The following is a 21,578-nucleotide window of genomic DNA, read 5'->3' as shown; positions in this document are numbered from 1 at the left end:
GCTCAGACTATTAGCCCTGTCTCCTTGTATATGTTAACCTCCCAGCTAAGTCAGGTAAAACTAAATACATGAAGCATTAGGCTTTGGAGGGTGAATAAATATATAAAATAAATAAAAGAAATCAAGAGCAGGAGTGGAAAGCATGTTTTCAGGACATGGTTTTAGTTCAGGCTCCTTTCCTGGTTGTATTCCATAATTCTGTGCTACTCCCCAGTTAGCTCACAAGAATCTGACCAGTCTGACCAAGGGCTGGGTAGCATTTGTGAGGAGATCTCCAAATTTTGCCCCAGGTATTTCTGTTTCACATCTGAAATTGTCCATATTTCAAGAGTTATTTCAAGTCTCACTACACCTCCTGTTTTTCAGAAGGATTAGCTCTGTAAAGAAAGAAAAAAATCAAAGTAATTATATTTAAAAGAGGCTGGATACCAAGAGTAACCCTCTTGCTATTGAAGTAGAAATGATGAAGAGCAATAAAATGTATTTCAGTCTAGTTTCCTTCTGCCTGCTTCCCATCAGGGCTCTGAGCTCACTGTCCCACACCCTGCAGTGTATGTGCTGGGTGAGAACAGCTCCTCAAAGATGCTCTCAGATCCCAGAGAGCCTTATTTCCTCTTCTTCCCTTCTGGGGAAGCAGCAGTGCCAGAGCAGCACTGGCTTCTGCCTCCCAGGGCATCCCTATTCCTAATTCCACATTGTGCTACCTCCCAGGAGGACCTACAGCATCCTGAGGGAATGATTAAGAACTCAAACCTTTCTTGTGTCTTGATTTTCTTCATAAATCTGTAAAATGTGTGTTCTGTAAGGGAAAAACAAATTAAAAGTGCTTTGATTTTGGAGCTGAGGTGAAGCCCAGTCAGGAAACCATCTCTGCAAGATTTCACTGCCACAGCAGAGCTGCCACACTTGGAATTAAGAATAAGGCATGCAGGCTAACAATTCCCAGTAGATTGGGTGCTCTGGCAGAGATAAATCAAGAGGCAAGTCCCAAACAATTCCTTTGCTGGAGTCAATACTCAGTGAAAACTGTGATGTTGTTGTAGCACCTGGACAACTCCCTGTGTTATCCGAGCCAGATTTTTACCCACCAAACAGAGTGTGGGTGAAACAGAGTGTCCAAGCCATGGACAGCCAGTTTCTTTGGGAAGATGCTGTGGGAAATGGTGTTAAATTCTTTTCTAAAGCCCAGACAGACACATCCACAGCGTTTCCTCATCCACCACATGAGTCTCCCTCTCATAGAAGGAGAAGGAAGTTTTGCCTTTTCCTAGTCTCATGTTGGCTGGCTCTGATTCCCCCCATTAACAAATCTAAAAATAAGCACTTGTTAATGGGAAAACACAGTTTCACAGTGGAGGTTTTTTCCCCCAGAGAATTTCTCCTGACATGAATGCTATCCAACACTCTGAATACTGCAAATCCTAAACCCAGTAGAAAAACTTCACCCTCAGTACGCACTTGGGGAAGACTCAGTCAATGTATAATTGCTTTATCTTTATAAAGCAATTTATATATTGATACCCACTTTTTGCAGGGACCTTGTGTATCTCTGAAACTGAAACAAACCTTAGTGGTTTTTGTTTTTTAATTTTTTAAATTTTTTTTATTGCTGCATTAGACAAAACCACATTGCCAAGGACTTGGCAGTGGAGGCAGTGCTGCACACACTATTGCTGCTCAGAACTGGGTGCCACAACTCCATTGTCTCACACCAGTCCTGCTGCATCTGGGAAATGTCACAACACTCCGAGAATTCCTGGCATTTACTGCCTCTAGACAAACAAAAAAAAAAGTCTTTGATGCCTGCTGGACACTGAGATTCCTTACCTGCAGATCTCTGGCTATTCAAAATCCATACTTAGAGTACTCCCCTAATTCCCTACATATCCCAACTGCTTTGGTTTTAATACATTTTTAAGAGTTTAATACATTTTTAAGAGTTTAATACATTTTTAAGAGCTATTTAAGCCATCTCTCTGTACACCCATGTGCTACAAAAACTTCTACCAGAAATGTGTGCCTGGCAACAGTCTTGCATGTTTAATTTAAAGAGAGGAAAACACTACTGTGAGAGCAGCAGGCATGAAAATATTGAGTTTGATAACGATATGAGCAGTTTTTTCTGTGATATTACTGTTTTGGAAGGTGGGGGGGTATTTAAGAGTACTTGAATATTCAATATGTGTAGAAAGGGATTTTTTTTGGAGGGTGCTGTGATTATTCTGCTGTGATCATTCTGTGATTTATTCCAGAGTGAGAGCTGCATGTGAGGATGCTCATCCTCTGCCTGTGCAGAGCTATCCTGATCCATTCCCACTGACAATTCCTACCTTGGCTCTCTCAGTGGGGACCCCTAAACACCACACATCCCTTAATCTTCCCAGTGAACTGATTGCTGCTTATGTACACACATGTATGTGGCACATGAAACCAGAATTACTGAAAATTGTGAAAAAAGGGTATTTTATGATTGGCTTTTTGTAAATATTAAAAGGAATATTATATGTGTTGTGTTAGAAAGTTATGCTGTATTAATTCTCTTAAGTAGTGTGGTAAATATAGTTTTAGGTTATAACAAAATGTTAAAATAGAAACTATGCTGTGTAGGATACTTATTTTAAAAAGAAAGGACTTCCAGCGAGATAGCAGCCACAGGACACCTCAGTATTTCAGAGAATCTATTGCCCTCTTATCAGGAGAAACGAACTTCTTCCCATCTCGAAAGCTCTGTTAGGATTCAGAAGAAGAAGTTGACCAGACAGAATCCTGTGTTTGAATGGAATTTATGCATCATGTATGAGTGGTATGAATATGCAACAGGCTGTTGTTTTTAAGGGTTAATCCTCTGTAATGTGTCCTTTTCAGGCTTGTGCTGCCCAGAAAAAGGTACCCGGACGTCCGTAACTATTTGTTCCTATTGCCTCATATTGTCCTGATTCAAATTGTCCAAATTATTATTACTCTAATTGTATTACTAGTTTTATAACCATTTTATTACTATTAAAATTTTAAAAAATTAAAAACAAGTGATTGGCATTTTTCACAGGAATCACGGGATCAGAGCGCTTTGGGCTGGAAGGGACCTTAAAAAACCCCGAGCCACACACCGGGCAGCTCCAAGCCCTCACAGCCGGGCCGTCCCCTCCCGGGGCTGGCACTGACCCGTCCCGGTGTGGGCCCGCCCGGCGCAGCCATGCGGAATGGCCGGGATGCGCCTCGGGGCACCGCGGGGCGCGGCGTTTGTCCCCCGCACGCGGTGACACCGCGCTCCGGCACAGCCTTGGCATCCCCGTCCCGCTTGGTGGGCCCGAGGCTGGGGCTGGGATGAGGGCCGGGACCGGGACCCGGACCGGGATCGGGACGAAGCGAATCTTCCCGGGCTGCCGGCGCCCAATCGCGGCGGCCCGGGCGCGCCCCCGCGGCGCCTCTGCCGCCGGGCATGCCGGGAGCTGTAGTTCTCTCTCTGCGTCGCGCCGCTCTATGCGCGGCCAGGCGAACTACAACTCCCAGTAGCCTTCGGGGCTCCGCCACGCCGTGCCCGACCGTGCCTACGATCCCCATCGCGCCCCGCGGGGCCTGGAAGGAGAAGCGGGTCCGGGAGCGCGCGGGGCGGCGCCTGCGCAGAGCGCGGCTTCCTGAGCGTCTGGTGGCGGCCGCCATTTTGTGGTGCCGCTTCCCTCTCCCGCTCGGGATCTGCGGCCGCGGGACCTGGCGCGGGGGCGACGCGGAGCGGGGGGAGCCGGGGCCGCCCGCACCCTCCTCACCTTCCCTTCGCCTCTGTGCGCCGCCGAGCCCCTCCGGCGCTGCCCCCGGGCGCGGCTGCGGAGAGCGGCGCTCGCCCACCATCATGGAAGACGACGGGCAGCCCAGGACCCTGTGAGTGGGGAGGGGGCGGCGGGGTGGACAGCGGGCCCGGGGCGGAGCGGGGCGGGGGCAGGGGTGCGCTCCCGGGGAGCGGGGCCGGGGCCGAGCGGGGGTGCCGGGGGAGCGGAGGGGCCGAGCGGGACGGAGCGTGTGCGGCAGGGCCGGCAGCGGGGTCCGGGCAGGGGGAGCGGGAGCGGAGCGCGGCCCGCACGGAGCCGGCGCCGCGGCGATCCAAGGAAAACGCGGGCGAGGCGCGGCCGGAGGCGGCGTGTAACGGGGTCCGTGCCCGGAGCCTCCGGGGCCCGTCCCCGCGGGGCTGGACCTGCAGGCGGGGGTCCCAAGCCTTCCCCGGGGGGCGCAGGCACCCTCGGGCCCCCCTGCCCGGCGGTGCCGGCGCTGGGAAAGTTCTTTGTGCTGTGCCGGCGGTGGGTGGGATGGGAAAGCGGGAGGGATCGCGCTTCCCTCCAGCGTGTCACGCTGTGCTTCAATAACCGGGTATCGGGCCCAGCAGAGAGAAATAACTGTGTGCTCGCCGAGGCTCTCCCCGCTCTTTAGTCACTCGGTGGATGTCATCCGTTTTCTGTTTGAAAATACAAATTTGAGCGTTTTGGGTTTGCTTGGGTTCTTTTCGCCTTTGCAGATGTGGTTTTGGTGAATTTTCTTTGTCCCGTTGGCTTAAAGGAGGGAGGCTCGCACTTGTGGTTGGGCACTGCAGAGCGGGAGGTTTTGTGCTGCTGCTGGTTTTCAGCAGTTCCCAGATTTGCAGAGCAGCTGCCGGAGGGTGTCCGGGGCTCTGGGAGCCGTGCGGCGTTCGGGCTGTCCCTGGAAGAAAGGCAGGCTCATGCTCGGGCTGCCCAGATGACAAAACACAGCTCAGGACTGTGCAAATGAAATCTTTGTCTATTTAGCTTTCAGGACAGTAGCCTTCAGAAAAACTCCCCGAGATAGTTTGGACTGAAAGCCACTCTAAAGAAACTACTGAAACAGAATAAAATGTATCACAATTCTGTTCTCACTACCAAAATGATGACTTGGCATTTAAGGCTTAGCAAGGCAATTTGTTTTTTTCTCCTTTCTAGGTCTGCAAAAGTTCTTTAAACTCGTTTATAGTGTAGTATAAGTGCTTAGTCCTTCCTCCCTGAGGTGCACAGTTTGAGTAAGCAGATCTGAAATGCTTTCTGTGTTGATTACCCAAATGATGTGAGTTTGCCTGGCCCTCAGAGCAGACCTAGGTTGAAGTGTTGTTTTGGAATAGGAGGAGGGAAAAGAGCAGAGTCACACAGTGTTTTATTCAGTTTTATTTTCAAGGCTCCTTTCTTCATTATTGGCTCTTTTTCTTTCTTTTTAAGAACTGCTATGGTCCCACTAAGTTTTAAGATGTTCTTTTAGTGCTAACAAGTTTAGGTACCACATTGGCCATGGGTCCTTCCCAGGATCACATCCATCAAGGACTGACTTAACCTCTTAGTTAAACAAGAAAAAAATAAATTTGTGCTGAGATGTCTGAAGTAGCATCTCTACAGCTGCCCCAAATGGTTTATTGCACACGTGTGACTGTTTCATTTGTTAAACTAATAAACAACATGCACATTAATTTCCTAGTAGTTCTGTAGTAACCACAATCACAAAGTTACTTTCCTGTAATTATCTGTAGGCTTTTTGCTTGGAAAACAAAAATTTTGCTGCAGCATTTTTTTCATTTTACCTTCTTGTCCCTACTTTTTATCTGAAATATCTTTAAATGTAGAATAGCAAGGTGTGTTTTAAAGATTATTGTCCTGAGCACTGCTTTTCATATAGAACAGTTGTGATCTCATAAATAAAACTCACTGTCCCCCAAGAAGAACAAATAAAAATATTGTTAGTTGAACTTCGAAGTTTTCATTATTTGGTGTATTTGAGGAGGGGGAGGAGGGAGAAAGTGAAGACAAATTGTTTCAGTGGCTATTTCACCATGTGCAAAAGCACTTGCTTGATGGTGTAAGCAGAACTTTATGAATGGCTTAATTTTTCACTCCTGAAGGAATAAATGAAATCCAAAATCTGTAAATTAGGAAGGAATTTTCTTATTTAACAGTTGCAAGCCAATTTTTTTTACTTATAAAAAGCAAAACATGCTTTACCACTCTTCACTCAACATTTATGCCCATCTTAACCAGCTCAGAATAAGGATTGTTCCAATTTGCAGTACTTACAGGGCTGCAATGCTTATTCCAGTCATGATAGGTCTGTCATAAACCTCTAAGAATTCAGAATATTTTCTGAGGCTTAATATAGAATGCTGACACTGTTTGCATTTTTGTTTCTTAACTTTATAGAAATGTGAAGAATAACCTTAGATACTTTCTGCCATAAAACTTTCCAGGAACGGGGGCCCTTCTACATGATTTGTCACATGTCATTTTTTAACTGGTCCTAAAATGAGCTGTGAGCTTCTGATTTTTTTTGTTGTTTTTTGTTTTAATAGAACACTTGAAAGCTCTGTTCTCTGTGAGTACTCTTAGATTTCACAGGCTGTATCAAAGTCCTGCTTTTACTTTCAAGTGAAAACTAAACTATCAGGAACCTGATGTGCCGCTAATGTTATCAGCTCTCACAGGCAGCCAGTGAAGTTGCAAAGTTGTACATTCTTGTTGAAGTTTTTAGAAATGTTTTGTGTGATTTGTAGGTGTTCAGGGACTGCTCTGAAGTCACTGCGTGCCCACAGCTTCTCTCAGCAGCCTTGCCCTGCTGTATTCCAGGTCTGGAATGTGGATAAGGTGCAGGAGTAAAGCTTCACCCAGATTCCCTTCTCCTGAACTTCAGTTCAGCTCTGCACAGGAATGTTGTCTCCTGGAGGAGGCTGCATAGTGGATTATTCTTGGCATCATTTTATTTCCAGTAGCTCACAAGCACTAGGCAGAGTTGCTAGAATTTCCACGGGCTCTTGAGCACATCAATTACCTTATTGCTTATCATAATTTCCTCTTTTAAATATGCAAACTGCCATTTCTTGCCTGTTGCCTGTGTGAGTGAGAAATCAGATTTACTATCCTCAAGAAAAGGGTGTAAAGGAGTTTTGTGTACCTCAAAGTAGTGGCTGTAAATCTCCCTTTCTTACCTCCCTGTCTAGCATGCAATACAAACCTGTTTGCCTTCAAAAAGAGAGTTTTGCTGCTCAAGCCAAAGAGTTGAGTTCCAAAACTCATTATGGACTGACACATGCCTCTGTGCTCCTTAGATAGTTCTACAACACCTCTGAATTTCAAGTAGTTTGTTATTTGTGTTGTCAGCAGCATTCAGGAGTGTAATAGATAAAAATGTGTGTCAGGACATCTGTCTGGCTGTGGGTTCTTGGGGTTTTTTTGTAGCTGCTCATTAATTGGTGTTTAGGTGCTTCAGGCTTGCAGAAGGGAGCAAACACTGTGGTCTGTGTGCTAAAGGCACAACTTTTGGTGTCCTGTCACATCATCCAAGACCACCTGTAAGAGTTTAGTGCTTCTGCCTTGCTGGGTTTCATAACTTTTTAAAAGTTTGCATAATACATCCTCTAGAATGTATCAGTCCAGAAAGGTTGGAATACAGTACAATACATGTTAGGAGTCTTCTCCTTTCTTGAGGTGTGGTTGTGATAATTCTGATTTCATGAAGTAGAATAGAAGCTGCTGTTGGGTTGCCTCACGTGTAAATGGAGCTGGGGAAAGCTGAGCACAGGCTGGCCGTGTGTGGTGGGTGATAAACATCAGCTCAGCCAAGTTTTGTGTTTCCAGGAGGGTGAGGTGTCTGCTCCTGATGTGGTGAATATATTGATTTCTTACTTCTGTAGTACTCAGGCATTGCCACTGAAGGTGTTTGCTTGTATGTTTTTATTAAAGTCATCTCTAACTGTACTGAAGGAGGTGATGTTACTGCAGTCTGCTTAAAGACACAAAGTAACCATCAAGTCTTACTTTTTAGCATATTGTTTCAAATTTGTAGAGATTTGCATTTCCATGTTTTCCATTTCATTTGAGAGATTGGGGTCTCTCTGATGTTGTCCTTGCTGCATGAACCTTCACTGTGCAGCATTCTCAGTGGGTGCATTCCTGAACTTTGAGTTTCAGCAGCTTGGGAAGGGTGGGAATGCCTCTGACTGATGGTGATACTGTGCACCAAGGCAGTGTTTGTCAGATTCATTTAGGGAATTCATGGACCAGTAGGATTTCACATCCCATCAGAATCTAGCAGTCAGGGTGGTCCTGATTTTTGTGAAAAGGCAGCTTGTTTCATAGCTGAGCTTTATGGTGCAACATTCTCACAACTATCTTGCTGAAGGCATGGTGGTATCAAAAACCCACTTAGTATATCTTAAATATTCTAGCAGTTAGTGTAACTTTCCTTGCCTTAGTTGAATAGATGGCTCAGGAATGGCTTTCCCTGGTGTTTTTTCTGTTTTAAATTTTTGTCAGACCAAGAAGAATTCTCCAGCTTGATTTTCAGACTTGTGTTTCCCGAATACACGTTAGTATTATGCAGAAGAGGATGATACTTGTTTTTTTTCTTGTTAATGTTAATTGTATTCCTTACTGTATCTGATTTGCAGTAGAAATAATGTGTTAATTTCTATCAGTGTTTCTGTATCAGTGTGCTGTGAGGCTCAGTATTAATGAATACTGCAGCATACACAGGGAACCAGAACTAGCAATAAACTGACCCTTTTTGTTGGAATTCCTACTGGGATATACTTTTCCCATCTGATTTTAGTAGTATCTTCAAAGGTTAATATTTCCACTAAAAGCTATTAGTGATTTACAATTTATTCTTGGTGAATGATTAACAAAAATTTAGTTAATATTTCAGAAAGAAAGTATGGATAAATGTTTAACTACTAAATTTTCAGGATAGAACTGAGAAGTCAGTGAGATGGACAATTTGTCCTGTAAGGGCTCTTAGAGTTCTGCAGTTTTTAACTTCTCTACTGAAAAGCTTCATAACAATCCTGACTTCTGTCAATGGCTTGTGTTAATTCATCCATATTTAATAAGAAAATAATGAGTACCTGAAGGATTTTAGTGGATGTTCTCTATTCAAGTGGTGCTTCAGAAAGTCACACTGGGTCTTGTAGCTTTGAAGTCCTGCAGAGAAAGTGCAGAGTTGCCCCATAGCTGCTGAAAGAAGAACACAAACAAACCTGTGTTGATAACGTTGTGTGTTCTGATGGAAACAAACAGTGTCAGTTTGGATGTTGCTGATCCGGATGAAAGTCCAGCTGTCAAACACAATTTGCCTTTAAAAAATTTCAAGGGTTGCCTTTCAGAGCACACCTTTAGTTAACTCAATAAATTTGTCTGTGAGCACTAAGAAAGGCTTGCTCACATTTATGTTCACTGTATTAAGGTCAGGCTGACTTGAGTTTGCAGTTTTATGACGTTCTGTAACTGACCAGAGTGAAATGAGTAAAATGTAAATTCTTTCAACTTCTGAATCACAGAAGGTTCTGCTCATCTGACTGGTTGCACTCGAATTCTTTATGCCTTGACAGCCTTGTTTGTGAAGGTGATGAATGTCCCTCTGCTGATGGCTTGTGACATCTGTTACTGTGACAAGCCTTTCTCTCAGCTGATCACTTTGTTTACAATTTGATTACAAATTAGTCACATTGTTAAAAAGAATTTAGTTTTGCATTGAAGAATTTCTCAGCCATTACTGTGACTTGGTAGATCTAGCACTTTTATCTAAACTTGATAAGTATTTCAAAACTTGGAATTATTTCTCAAGATTTACAAACTAACAAAAATAAAGAAGTCTGGGAGATATTAAAATAACACTGCCAGAATTTTGGGGGGTATTACAAAGGTGGGAGCTGCACAGTGCATTCCTATGGCAGAATGCTGCATAAATTGCCTTGTGTGTTGGTGAGTGGGCTGCCTTTCCAAATGCTCAGGAGAACAGAAAAGTTGAGTTGGTTGTTTGCAAGGCAGCACAATTTGTCCAGGAGCTGCTCCTGAGCTCATGGCAGTGAGATGTGTGTTTGTACCCAAATTCAGAAGTGTTCTTGATGAGCTACTCAGTGGGAAGTGAAACTTAAAATATCATTGCCCACTTGGTTGCTTGCTCTGCACAGCTTTCTTGAGCAATGTTGTTTGTGCCAAGGGAATGATTGGCACCAGGGCTGGGTGTCCAGTGTTGTCTGCATTGAGCTTCACTTCTCAGTTAGCCAATGTTATAATTCAGAAACCACATGAGTACTGCATTAAAACTATGAAGTAATTAGTAAATACTGTCTTTAAGATACCTGAAATGTTTTAAAGAGAGATTCTTTATAGTTGTTTAAGTTTTTAAAACCATAATTACATTTTAAAAGATAATTTCTGGTTTAAAATCTTGGTTTTTTTGTTTCCTTGTGTAGCTATGTAGGAAACCTGTCCAGAGATGTGACTGAGGTTCTCATACTTCAGTTATTCAGCCAGATTGGACCATGCAAAAGCTGTAAAATGATAACAGAGGTAAGGCCTTCCACATCTGGGGGGTAGCAAATGTAATGTAACTTTATCCTAAGCTATCCAAAACAAATGGAGTTGAGGGCTTCTTTTGACATTACTGCCAGGGGGTTTCTTTGGGTTGGTTGTGTTTGGCTCTGGGTAACTCTGCAGGAGAGAGCTGCTGTGTGCAATCCTGTGCTTTTGCCTGTAGCCCTGACGTGGGAATCTTTTCCTTTTATCAGCTGCTGATGAGATTCCACTTTATTTAAAAGATCGTTACCCCTTTGCAGAATCACATTGTTCTGATGATCAGAAACCTTGTTATTTCAAGTGTAATTCATGGCTGTTCTGTACATTTTTCACTTTATTTGAACATGAGCCTCAGGAATTCTTGTCCCTCTTGAATAAATGGTTCTTTGCTATGGATGAAAAGTAAGAAGTCCTTCAAAATAAGTTTGACTCTTCCTCAGCTTTTTCTGCACTAGTTCAAATACCTCTTGTCTGCACTAGTACAAATAGTTCTTGTCTGCACCTGTCTGTTCTTAAATTAATTTTTCCTTGAAACAAAGTGACAAAATTTCCATAGTATTCCAGATAAAGTCTTTTGCACAGAGTGTTGGTAAGTATTAATGTTTTCTTATCTCCATTGTAAATACTCTGGTACCTTTGTGGTTGGCAGCCATTTCTGTGAGCTTTTTGACACATCCCACAAAACTTCTCTCTCCCTGTTATTTTTCCTTCCTTCCTTCTACATTTGTAACTGGTAAGCTTTGAGCAGGCAGGGACTAGTCTGAGTTCAGCCAAGTTTAAGCTTTGGTCCTTCATCTCTGGTTTCTGTATACTCTTCATACTTTTTACTACATCTTATGCTTCTTACTAACTTGCAATTACAGATTTCTTGAGGACAGTTACATTAGTTTGTTGTCAGGGTTGTTAATGAAAGTATTAAAAGGCAAATCTTGTGACCAGGCTTCTTTAGGAATGCTACCAGAAACTCCCCTGTGGGCTTCTTCTCCTTTCAATGTGTCACACAGCTTGTTTGTTTCTTTGTTTTTAGCTTATCATCAACTTGCCGCTTCTTTAATCACTCTCATCTTTGTCTGGACTACTAATTTCCCATGTGACACTTTTCTCTGCTGGATTTGCTTTAAGTTTATTGGGGAAAAATAGCAGAAGGCTGACAGGTGACAGTTGTTAGTTCTTCTCTGAAGAAACACTTTTGATTGTCATGTGCTCTACAGGCATAAGGTGCTGCTCCCACCTTTGGCTGGGTGAGAGCTGTTAGCAGCACTTTGGTTTCTTGAGGATCAGGTGAGAAATTCCAACATTTTTACCTTGGTTGAGGCTTTGTGGTTTTAAATCTTTCCATAAGTGAGACATCTCCATGAACAAGTAGATAAACAGAAACTGCTGGCAGCTGTTTCAGTGCCACACAGGTGACTGCACTGGGCTGACCTCAGCAGCTGCCAGTGAGCAATCACAGAAGTGCACATTGGATTCTAGACTGTCACAGGACCCTTCTTCAGTGTGTGGTTAACCTGTCCTGGGGACTGTGTCATGGTTAGGTGGTTCTTACACTGTTAGTGCCACCATCACCTTCTAAAAACCTGTGATTTTTCCATTTTAGCAAGATGCATTAAGTCATTCTTCTTTTGTAGAGTATGTGACATGAACACATCAAGTGTTGAAAATTTCAGGTGTTTCTTTTGGGGGTATGTGATACTCAGGCTGCTGGCACAGTATTTGTAGATAATTTGAACATCTAAAGATCTGAGTGTCTGCAAAAGAGATTCAGACAAGTTCTCAGGGCTAAAGAAGACCTCCCTACAATCTCAAAGTAAGCCTGCACTTCAGCTGAAGCATAAACTGCACCAAATTTCCTAAAGAAGCCTTAAATGGCTTTCCCAAAGTAGTGTGGGAGGAGGGCTGAGTTAAGGCTTTCTTTTTTGGGGCATCTGAGGTGAGTGTGCTTGTAGAGAACTTTGTGAGTGAAACTTTTTTATGATCTCAGGTGCATTTCTCTCATCTGTTCATGGTGCATCAGTTACAGTCCCCAGGTAGTGACAGTGTGCAGGAGGATGACTTCAGGCTCCCAGACCATTTTAGGTGTATGAAGGCCTTGTGATCCATTCAACTGTTGCATCTTCACAGCTTCACAAGTAGACAGGACTGTGTTTAAGCTCTACAATCCATTTTTAGGGAGAAGGAATGGAATTGTTCAGCAGTGTTAGTGTGTATGGGTTGTCAGAAGTCAAATAGGAATGCTGGAAAAGGCTTCTCTTAGCTTGTGTTACAGCTGTGTTCTACCTGTATGGGGAGGTTGATAGTGGGAATACTGATGCCAGAGCAGTTCCTCTCTGCTAGACCCTTCCCTTTCCATGTGAGAAATAACTTGTTGAGGGTAATATTGGTGTTTCTAGAATTATATTTTATCATTTTGGTCCGTGCACATGCTGCATAGTTAATGGTAATGTTTGGTTAGAGTTTTTGTACTCATTACATCCTGGAGGTAGATCAAATCCAGTGTTCAAGTTGGCATTCTCAACATCCTTTCCACTTGATCAGCTTTTCAGAAAACTCTTCTGTTCTTTGCACTTTATACTCTGCTACATTTATTACTTCAGTGGCCTCTGCCAGTGAGTATTTTTAAAGGTGATTTGTTAGGCCATCCTACAAAAACAGGTTGTACTCAAGGTTAACAGAGTTAACAGTCAATTGATTAGTGTCCTTTTCCCTCAGTCAGACTATTTTGAGTTCTTTTAAAAGCTTATTTCCCAGACATTTGCTATGGCATGTTTCACTTGAGACTGACACTGAGCAGGTTCCAGGTTGCTGCCTGCTGGTGGTTTTCAGTCAAATAAAAGGAAAGACTTCTTAAGTAGGGCAAGAGAAAATTGGTGAAAATGTGTCTGGGGACTGAACTTCTCTAGCTTTGAGTATATGCATGAAGCAGTTTTTTCTTCTCTCCATTCTTTCCTTTCCCCCTCCCTTTCCATCCAGTTTGCAGATCACTTTTCTGATCAGTTATTATTAGTTCAGTAAACTTCAGTCCTCGTTCAAAGCAAGCTATCCTTCACAAACTGCTAGACCTTTAATAAAAAAATCCATCTTAGAATTCTTGCATTTAAGTGTAATGTCAAAGGCTATTTCATAAATCTGATGAAATCATTCTGAAAGTTTCTAGCTGTAAGTAATATATTTTCCTGGATTTTCTTCTCAGCAACCCGATAGCAGAAGGGTCAACTCTTCTGTTGGATTTTCTGTTTTGCAGCATACAAGCAATGACCCTTATTGCTTTGTGGAATTTTATGAACACAGAGATGCAGCTGCTGCATTAGCTGCTATGAATGGGAGAAAAATTTTGGGAAAGGTAAGTTGCTCACATGGTAATCATAGATTTAAAGAATATAGATTCGTGTGAAAATATTAATAAAACTGTTGAAGATATTTTACCAAGATTAAATATTGATAGAATAATATTTTAAAAGTATTGATATAAAAAAGTAAGTCTTGTTTAGGAAATGTATTATTTGTGATCTTCTATTTATGATGGTGTTTTATATTAAATGATGATTTGTAAATGTTGACAGTTGTAAGCCACCCTTGAATGAACTTATAAAATGTAAGAATTGTGTGAATTTATACTAAATCTTATACTTGTTTTCAGGAGGTCAAAGTAAACTGGGCAACAACACCAAGTAGCCAGAAAAAAGATACATCCAGTAAGTAATGTAATGCCACAGTATCCCTTGTGCACAAATACTTCACAGAGTGGTAATAATTTATCATAAATGCATTTAAACATAACTTCTCTCCTTCCCATCTAGTGTTTGATAGAATTTTGCAAACTAATTCTTCTGTTTCTGCTTTACAACTGGGGAAAGCGGAGTGGACAGATTAAATTGCTGCTGCTCTTCACATGGAATCCTGAGCGTCCCTGGTTCCCAGAGTGTGTGCAGAGCATCACTTTCTCAGGAGCTGAAACTTTAGATAGCAGTTAAATATTTGATTAGTAAATTATTTATTTGCAGATCACTTCCATGTGTTCGTTGGGGATTTAAGTCCAGAAATAACAACAGAAGACATCAAGTCAGCATTTGCTCCTTTTGGTAAAATATCGTAAGTATCATCATAAACATTTCCATTATCAGTCAGAAAATGTGATAGTGAAAATGTGTTTCTAAGCTGAAATGTTATTTCTTATCTTTTGAGATAATTTTTCTGCTGTTCATTTCCTTGTGGTGGGTGGGTGGGCAGTAAAGAGGGGTTGTATCTCAGTGTGTTTCACAATGTAAATGCAGTAATGTAATTTTGCTCTGGTTTGCTGAAAGCAATGTGCTTTTAACCTAATTTATATGCTAATGTCCTTCAACCTTTTATTAAAATTTAATTACTGCTCTAAGTGTGATTTTTTGCTGTTGAGAATGTGTACAGAGTAGTGACTTGACATATTATATATAGTATTGTATCCTGGGTGTGTTTTATGTGCATTTTTGCTGCATTTCATAGGCAGTGTGGAAAACTGGGCAATTGAAATCTAATTCTATAAAGCAGCTGGTTAATAACTTGGGAATGTTTTGAAAAAGCTAATATTTATGAGAATGAAATCTGGTGTTTTGGATGATAATGGGATGAATTACAATTATAATACCTTAAATGAAAGAATGGTGGCTTTACAATATGTGCACATTTCTGCCAGTTAAGAGAATGTTTCTTTAAACTTCTCTTGGACAATTCAGGTGATCCTAAATCACCTGGTGTTCTAATTGAACATATTTAACATTGCAAAATCCTTGAGAGTGCTAAAGTATAAATGTCCTAAAGAGTACTGCTACAAAAAAAGTCTGTTAATCTTTTATCAGTTTATAAAAATCAAAGTTGCACATGAAGGTTTTTGTACTACTTTACAGGAATATATTTCTAAGAACAAAATTCTTATTTTTCTCTTGTTCTGTACGCATATTTTTAAATGAATCATAAATCTTATTTCTTACCTCTGCTGTTTTGTTTACTTTGCTTTTTGTCTCTTAATGTGGTAAGTAGTACTGTTTTAAAAATCAATTTAAAAAGAATAATTCAGGTTTCTGTTTCTCAATCTATATTTATACCTGAGACCTGCAGTTTTTCTAAAGTCCAAGTCACAATTAAAAGTAATAGCATTCTGGTTATTTTGCAGAATTGCTCATAAGAATGGACAGGATCTTGAAGGCTAACTGCAAGGAACTGTGCACACTGGAACTCAGTTGTAGATTTTTTCTCATTTCTATTTATTCTTATTATACATTATTTATATATACATATTTTAGTATTTACATTTTAACATTCTATTATTCAGTGCAGTTCTATATTTCCAATCATTTTAACTTACTCACTAAAATTTCTGTGTAAATTTGTTGTTTTCGTACTGGTGTGCTTAGCATTGTTGTTAGTTTTATTCTCCTTTCTTAAATTTCTGAAAATGTCAATTTTTCAAAATTTACAGCTACCCAAACTCCAAAATGATGGTAGAGAATTGACCAAGAAAAATAAAGAAATCTGTTAACAGGCCATGTATGCCTTTTAATTCCTATTTTTTCCTCTTTTTCGATTTTTTTAATATTTCATATATTTTGTATCACTAGGCAGAAGACATTTAACTATTTAGAAAATGCATGGTAAATTAGATAGAATTGTTACAGTAATTTATAGAACAGTAAACCTTAGAGGACCCTAGCCAATAGAATATTAGAAAAGGAAACTTTGTTTCTCTTATACTTCAAATTTGAACATTCTAGTTATAGCCAGTATAGGTTATGTGCATAGGTTGCATGTTTATTACATGTTATTTTTTTTGTCCTACTGCTTTTTTCTAACAGGTAAAGAAGCAATAGGGAGAGTTCAGGAATGACTGTAGTTTTAGGGCTAACTGAATTTATAAGAAAAAATTATGCTCACAATACAGTGTGTGTGGTTCCTTTTAGTTTTTATTTTGCAGGTTATCAATACTACCCTCATATAGCTGTCCTTCTTTTCACAGGGATGCACGGGTAGTTAAAGATATGGCAACTGGAAAGTCAAAAGGCTATGGTTTTGTATCTTTTTATAACAAACTGGTGAGTAATCACAATGCAGGTTTAAAATAGTTCCTGTTTTCCATTTTTAGTTTTTGCCTGTTTATGTATTCACTGTTTATTAGACTTCACCCAGGGAAGCAAATTTACATGTACAGGAGCTGGATGTATGTTTAAGACAATGTGGGGAAACTGTGAATAATTTTCCTTAAATATTTTGCATAGGGAAAACTCACAGTTTCAGGATTTTAGGCATATAAAGCCTGTGTGGTCAGAAGTCCTAAATGTCAGATCTCTGGAGCTGTCCTAATCAGAGAAAAAATTTAAATTTCCTCAGATTTGCCAATGCCATAAGATGCTGCAGTTGAATGCCTTGATTTAGTGTGTTTTTCCAGTTGCAATTTCTTTGTTCTGTTTTATGGCTGAAAAGGCAAGAACCCTTCTTCCCTTATCATACAGTTGTTTGGTTCCTGTGACCAGGGGGGAACTGTAACAGTCATGGAATTAAAGTTACTGGATTCTTTTTAGACTGAGCCATAAAAACTCCAGTTTGAAATTAGTATTCATCCTACAAAATTAATGGAATAATTCTAAACACATTACTAAAAAGTACTCTAAATTTCATGTCCTGTTTGCTGTTCATTGCCACAGCAGCTGCACCTGTAGGGTTATGGTGTGACAGTCCAGAGCTGGTACTTTAAGGCCCATTTTTCAGAATGTATCATTCTGCTGGATTTGGGGAAGTGGGATGTGCTCCCAGACTTCCAGGCTGAGCTCTTAATGCATAACACAGTTCAGAGAAAATGGAACTCCTGCATTGGACTGGATCAGTTATGGCCTGAGCTCTGCTCATTTTTGTCTCAGCTGTGATCCTCAAGCAGGATAGCAGCAAGATTGATCAGAGAGTGTTTCCTTTCCTAGTCAGTTCATTGTGCATTCACCATGTTTTAGGAGCCAAGGGTGCTTGAATCAATTGGGGTGTTTCATTGTCTGGGGATTTGGTTTTATCATTTAGATTGAGTTTTTTCTTTTCTTATTGGTCATCTTTTGTAATTTCATTTTTGTATTTCTGTGTTTTCAAAATGAGTACTCAATATAATTAAAACCTAGAAAATCAAGGTCCTGAGTTTGAGAAGAGAATTCTAGTTGGGAGCAGCTCACCTTTAACTTGTCCACATTTTCTTTGTCCCTTGTGCTTGGCAGTTTTTTTCCTTAAGCTTTGTGCCCTTGGAAAAGCATTTCAAATGTGCACTAACTGTTTGCTCTACCTGTCTTCTTCCAAAGCAATTGGGAGACAAATTGTTTCTTGCAGCTGTTAGCAAACTTACCCTTGCTTATCAGATGTTTCTGCTTACACTGGGAGCTAAAGATTGTCTTCAGTTTCATGTTCAGGATAAAAAGTGGGCCATGGATTCTCATGTGTGTTCATGCAATGACTTTAACATGTAGAGAACTTACAAAGCATCTGTTGCACACCTCCAGGAAGCAAAAGAAGCATTTTGTGATAATTATTTTATTTCAGTGATTGGTTCTGACATCTGTGTGACCTTCCCACTTTTTTGGGCAGCTTTTGAACACTCTAATGCAGATGCTTGTGTAGTACGTGTGTATATGGTATAAATGTGTGTGTGTACATGTATGTATTCAGGTAGTATATATTTAGGGAGTATATATGATTGCAGTTGGCTTTTATCCTGTGTAGAAAATGGGTGGGAGGAAGTTTTTACCAAATGACTTCTGAGGGCCTTCTCTGTAACCAGTTCCCTTCATGTTAATTGATGTTTGTCTGCTTACTATGATTGTTCAGAATTTCATACTCTTCTTAGTACTGTTACTGGTTTTGTCAGTGGAATTAACTGATAACCAAGTCTTGGGAGTAGATTTGTACATGATTTTTGTTTGGAAGTGCTACAATCTCTGTTTTAATCTTTGCAGGATGCAGAAAATGCTATTGTACACATGGGAGGCCAGTGGTTGGGAGGCCGCCAGATCAGAACTAACTGGGCAACAAGGAAACCACCAGCCCCTAAAAGTACACAAGAAAGTAAGAGCTTCATGTCATGCTGTGTTGTGTGTGCTGTCTTTTCACTGTAAAGTGGGAGAATAAAACATAAGCCAAAATCATGTCATTTAAATCACATATTAACTTGCCTTCCAGATCTTGATTAGATTTTTTGGTCTGTTGTATCAGCATAGTAATAAAATATTGAATGTGTTTGTTAATAATGTATTTGTTAAATGTGAAATTCATGCTTGTGTATGAGGTAAGTGTCTAGGTTACTGTCAGCCCACTGCTGAAAACCAGCCTTTCTTTTTACAGATAATACAAAACAGTTGAGATTTGAAGATGTAGTAAATCAGTCAAGTCCAAAAAATTGTACTGTGTACTGTGGAGGAATTGCCTCGGGGCTAACAGGTATGAAGTGTTCTCTTATTTTTTATTATTGAAACTTTTTGGACACCAGGATGGTTACTAACTCAGCAATATCTTATGTTGTAGATCAGCTTATGAGACAGACTTTTTCACCCTTTGGACAGATTATGGAAATAAGGGTGTTTCCAGAAAAAGGTTACTCATTTGTCAGGTATGGACAGAGAAAACAAAATCTCTGGGTCTGTGCTTGTAGTAACACTTCATTTCTCTGTAATTTCACTTGATTGAACTTGTCCTGATACAACAAAATCTGTCACCATATATTCATAAAATAATTTGGAACTTGTAAAAAGGGCCACCAACATTTTTACCTGAGAAGATGAATATTTGTGAAAGCAGATGTTTTTCTCTGGATTTCCTGTATGTATGGAATCACTGTTTTTTAAGTAATCAGGTGGAAGTTCTATAAAACATAACATTGGTTTATTTTTACATTTTATAGGTTTTCAACCCATGAAAGTGCAGCACATGCTATTGTTTCAGTTAATGGAACCACAATTGAAGGACATGTTGTTAAATGTTATTGGGGTAAAGAATCCCCTGATATGACTAAAAACTTCCAACAGGTAACTGTACCTAACCTTTTCTTTTATTCCAAAAGCAATTGTGTTTATACCTGTAATGACTTCCCAGTTATAATGGCTAAATTTTGTGGTGGAGTTCTTATGAAATTCCATGTTCTGTCTCAGTTATGTTCCAGTTCATCAAATTGGGCTAGTGATTTTGATGGAATATCTGTTACTGTCTTCTGGATATGATCCAAGATAGGGAGAAACTTTGAGGTAATTTTAATTCTTGCTGTTTTGCTAACTGCAGATTAGGTGGCTGTCCAACCAAATAGTCTTTGGGGTTTCAAGCACACACAAATAAATTTTTCAGTACAAGAATCTAATTAAGTCATAGTGACATCTTATTTTTCAGATCTCATTATTGCTTGTTTTAGCTCTCTGAGTGATATAGCCAAAACTTTGCCTTCAGCAGCACAAATGCAAAATAAACCATCTCTAGAAGCTGAAGTACAATGGATTATTCTTTCTGCAGGTGGATTACAGTCAGTGGGGACAATGGAGCCAAGTATATGGAAACCCTCAGCAGTATGGGCAATATATGGCTAATGGGTGGCAAGTACCATCATATGGAATGTATGGCCAAGCATGGAATCAACAGGGTTTTGGAGTAGAGTGAGTATATTTAATTTTTTAGAATATTCCAAGGATGCTGTAGCTTAAGTTTCAGGCTCATTTGGGTCAAGGATTGCACAAGGTTTCAAACTTTAGGGGGATTCCTGTGTGCTTAAAAGTTTATGCTGCCATGAGCAGATACTGGGGTGAGTGCTCTGACTTGTACCTGATGGCACATTTTCTGTGTGATGGAGGCACAGAGACCACCCAATGTTTGGAAAAGTTTTGGGTGGTGTTTTTGTCTGGTATCTAAATCTGTTCTGGGTTCTGACTTGAGGTGGTGAGTCTGAGCCAGGAGCCTGGGTATTTGCCTATAGGGAGAGAAGGAACACAGACCCTTGAACTTGTGCAGTTTCAGAATTTGGGTGGGCTTTTAATAATGGAGTTTTTCAATAAAACTCTTTTGTTTTAACATAATTCTGAAATAACTTGTTTGCCTAGTTCTTCATTATCTGGTGCCAGTTAAACATATTAAGCCCTGATAGACCTCTCACTGGTGTTCATGCCCATGAGGTGTTGGGTATTTCTTGCATTTCTGCATCACTGATGTTGAGTTCCAGCCACCTGTGTGTGTTCATGCCTTGGGAGGCAGATGCCATATCCAACTGGTACCCAAGGTTTGTGGGGTTTTTTTCTCCTTTGTTCTTCAAAAGCTCATGATATTTTCAGGAATCACATGTTGTAGAGCTTAACCTGAATTACTCATTAAAAAGAAGAAATTGTTCTATTTTGATACAAGTAGTTGTGTAGGAAGTATGTTTTTATATATATTTTTTTCAAGTTGCTTTTCCCCACTGTTTTTAACCATCCTGTTTCTTTTTAAGCCAATCTCCATCTGCTGCCTGGATGGGTGGATTTGGTGCTCAACCTGCCCAGGGACAAGGTGCTCCTGTAATACCTAACCAAGCTGGATATGGTATGGCAAGCTACCAAACACAGTGAGCTGGGACTCTGTTTAAAAGTGTGTATTTCATGATAGGCTGCAGTTTCCAGTGACATTCTGAAGACTGGAATGTAGACAATGAAAAAACAAAAGAAAATATTTATTTTAAAAATGGAAATGTTTGGAACCTTTAGCACAGCTTTGCTTTGGTGAAGGACACAAATGTCTTCTAGTTCTGCCTTTTTAAGTTTTTGTTCATGATGGATATGAACATGTTTTTCTTTGTGTACAAAACTTAAAAATAAAGTCAATAAAGACAATTCTGACTACAAATTTTGATATAGTAGGAGAAATGGCTAATGAATTTGATTTTGAGGTTACCATTCCTTTTTTTTTTTTTTTTTGGTTTTGTCTTCAGTGTTTTATATCATTGTGCTTTTAAGAGAAATGACGTTGAAAAACAGGGAGTTGCTTTTAGTTGAACACACATCCTGAAATAAACTGTGGACCAATCACTACAACCTGCAAGACAGTATTGAGTTTTCAAGAAACCTATGGACATAGCTCAAAGTATATGTAGGTCTTGGAAGAATTTTTTAAAAAAATATTTAATTTTTCTACATGCTTACAGAAAACAGCTGATACAATGAACAGTTCAGTCTGAGATGAAAAACAGTACTGTCTGAGAAATTTCACATAACTTTTACTGTCCACATTCAGGCACAT

At 40.3% G+C, this 21,578-nt stretch overlaps 1 protein-coding gene across 3 annotated transcripts; it reads left to right on the top strand.

Moving 5' to 3' along the window:
• Nucleotides 1–3,698: 3,698 nt before the first annotated feature.
• TIAL1 (TIA1 cytotoxic granule associated RNA binding protein like 1) lies at nt 3,699–21,185 on the top strand. 3 transcript variants are annotated; one of them, XM_058028644.1, is made up of 12 exons: nt 3,699–3,876; nt 10,232–10,328; nt 13,525–13,674; nt 13,972–14,026; nt 14,336–14,423; nt 16,321–16,396; nt 18,290–18,398; nt 18,675–18,770; nt 18,855–18,939; nt 19,231–19,354; nt 19,830–19,969; nt 20,794–21,185. In XM_058028644.1, exons 1-12 carry the CDS (start codon nt 3,848–3,850, stop codon nt 20,909–20,911), a joined length of 1,167 nt encoding a protein of 388 aa, XP_057884627.1. In that variant the 5' UTR covers nt 3,699–3,847; the 3' UTR covers nt 20,912–21,185. The 3 variants fall into 3 exon arrangements, with proteins under 3 accessions (XP_057884627.1, XP_057884628.1, XP_057884630.1); XM_058028645.1 differs by having other exon boundaries at nt 3,700–3,876; nt 13,576–13,674; XM_058028647.1 differs by lacking the exons at nt 3,699–3,876; nt 10,232–10,328; nt 13,525–13,674; nt 13,972–14,026; nt 14,336–14,423 and adding an exon at nt 15,531–15,854.
• The last annotated feature ends 393 nt before the right edge of the window (nt 21,186–21,578 follow it).

The sequence above is a fragment of the Melospiza georgiana genome, chromosome 8 (assembly GCF_028018845.1).
Source record: "Melospiza georgiana isolate bMelGeo1 chromosome 8, bMelGeo1.pri, whole genome shotgun sequence".
Classification (NCBI taxonomy): Eukaryota; Metazoa; Chordata; class Aves; order Passeriformes; family Passerellidae; genus Melospiza; species Melospiza georgiana.
This window is presented reverse-complemented; position numbering and strand designations above follow the sequence as displayed.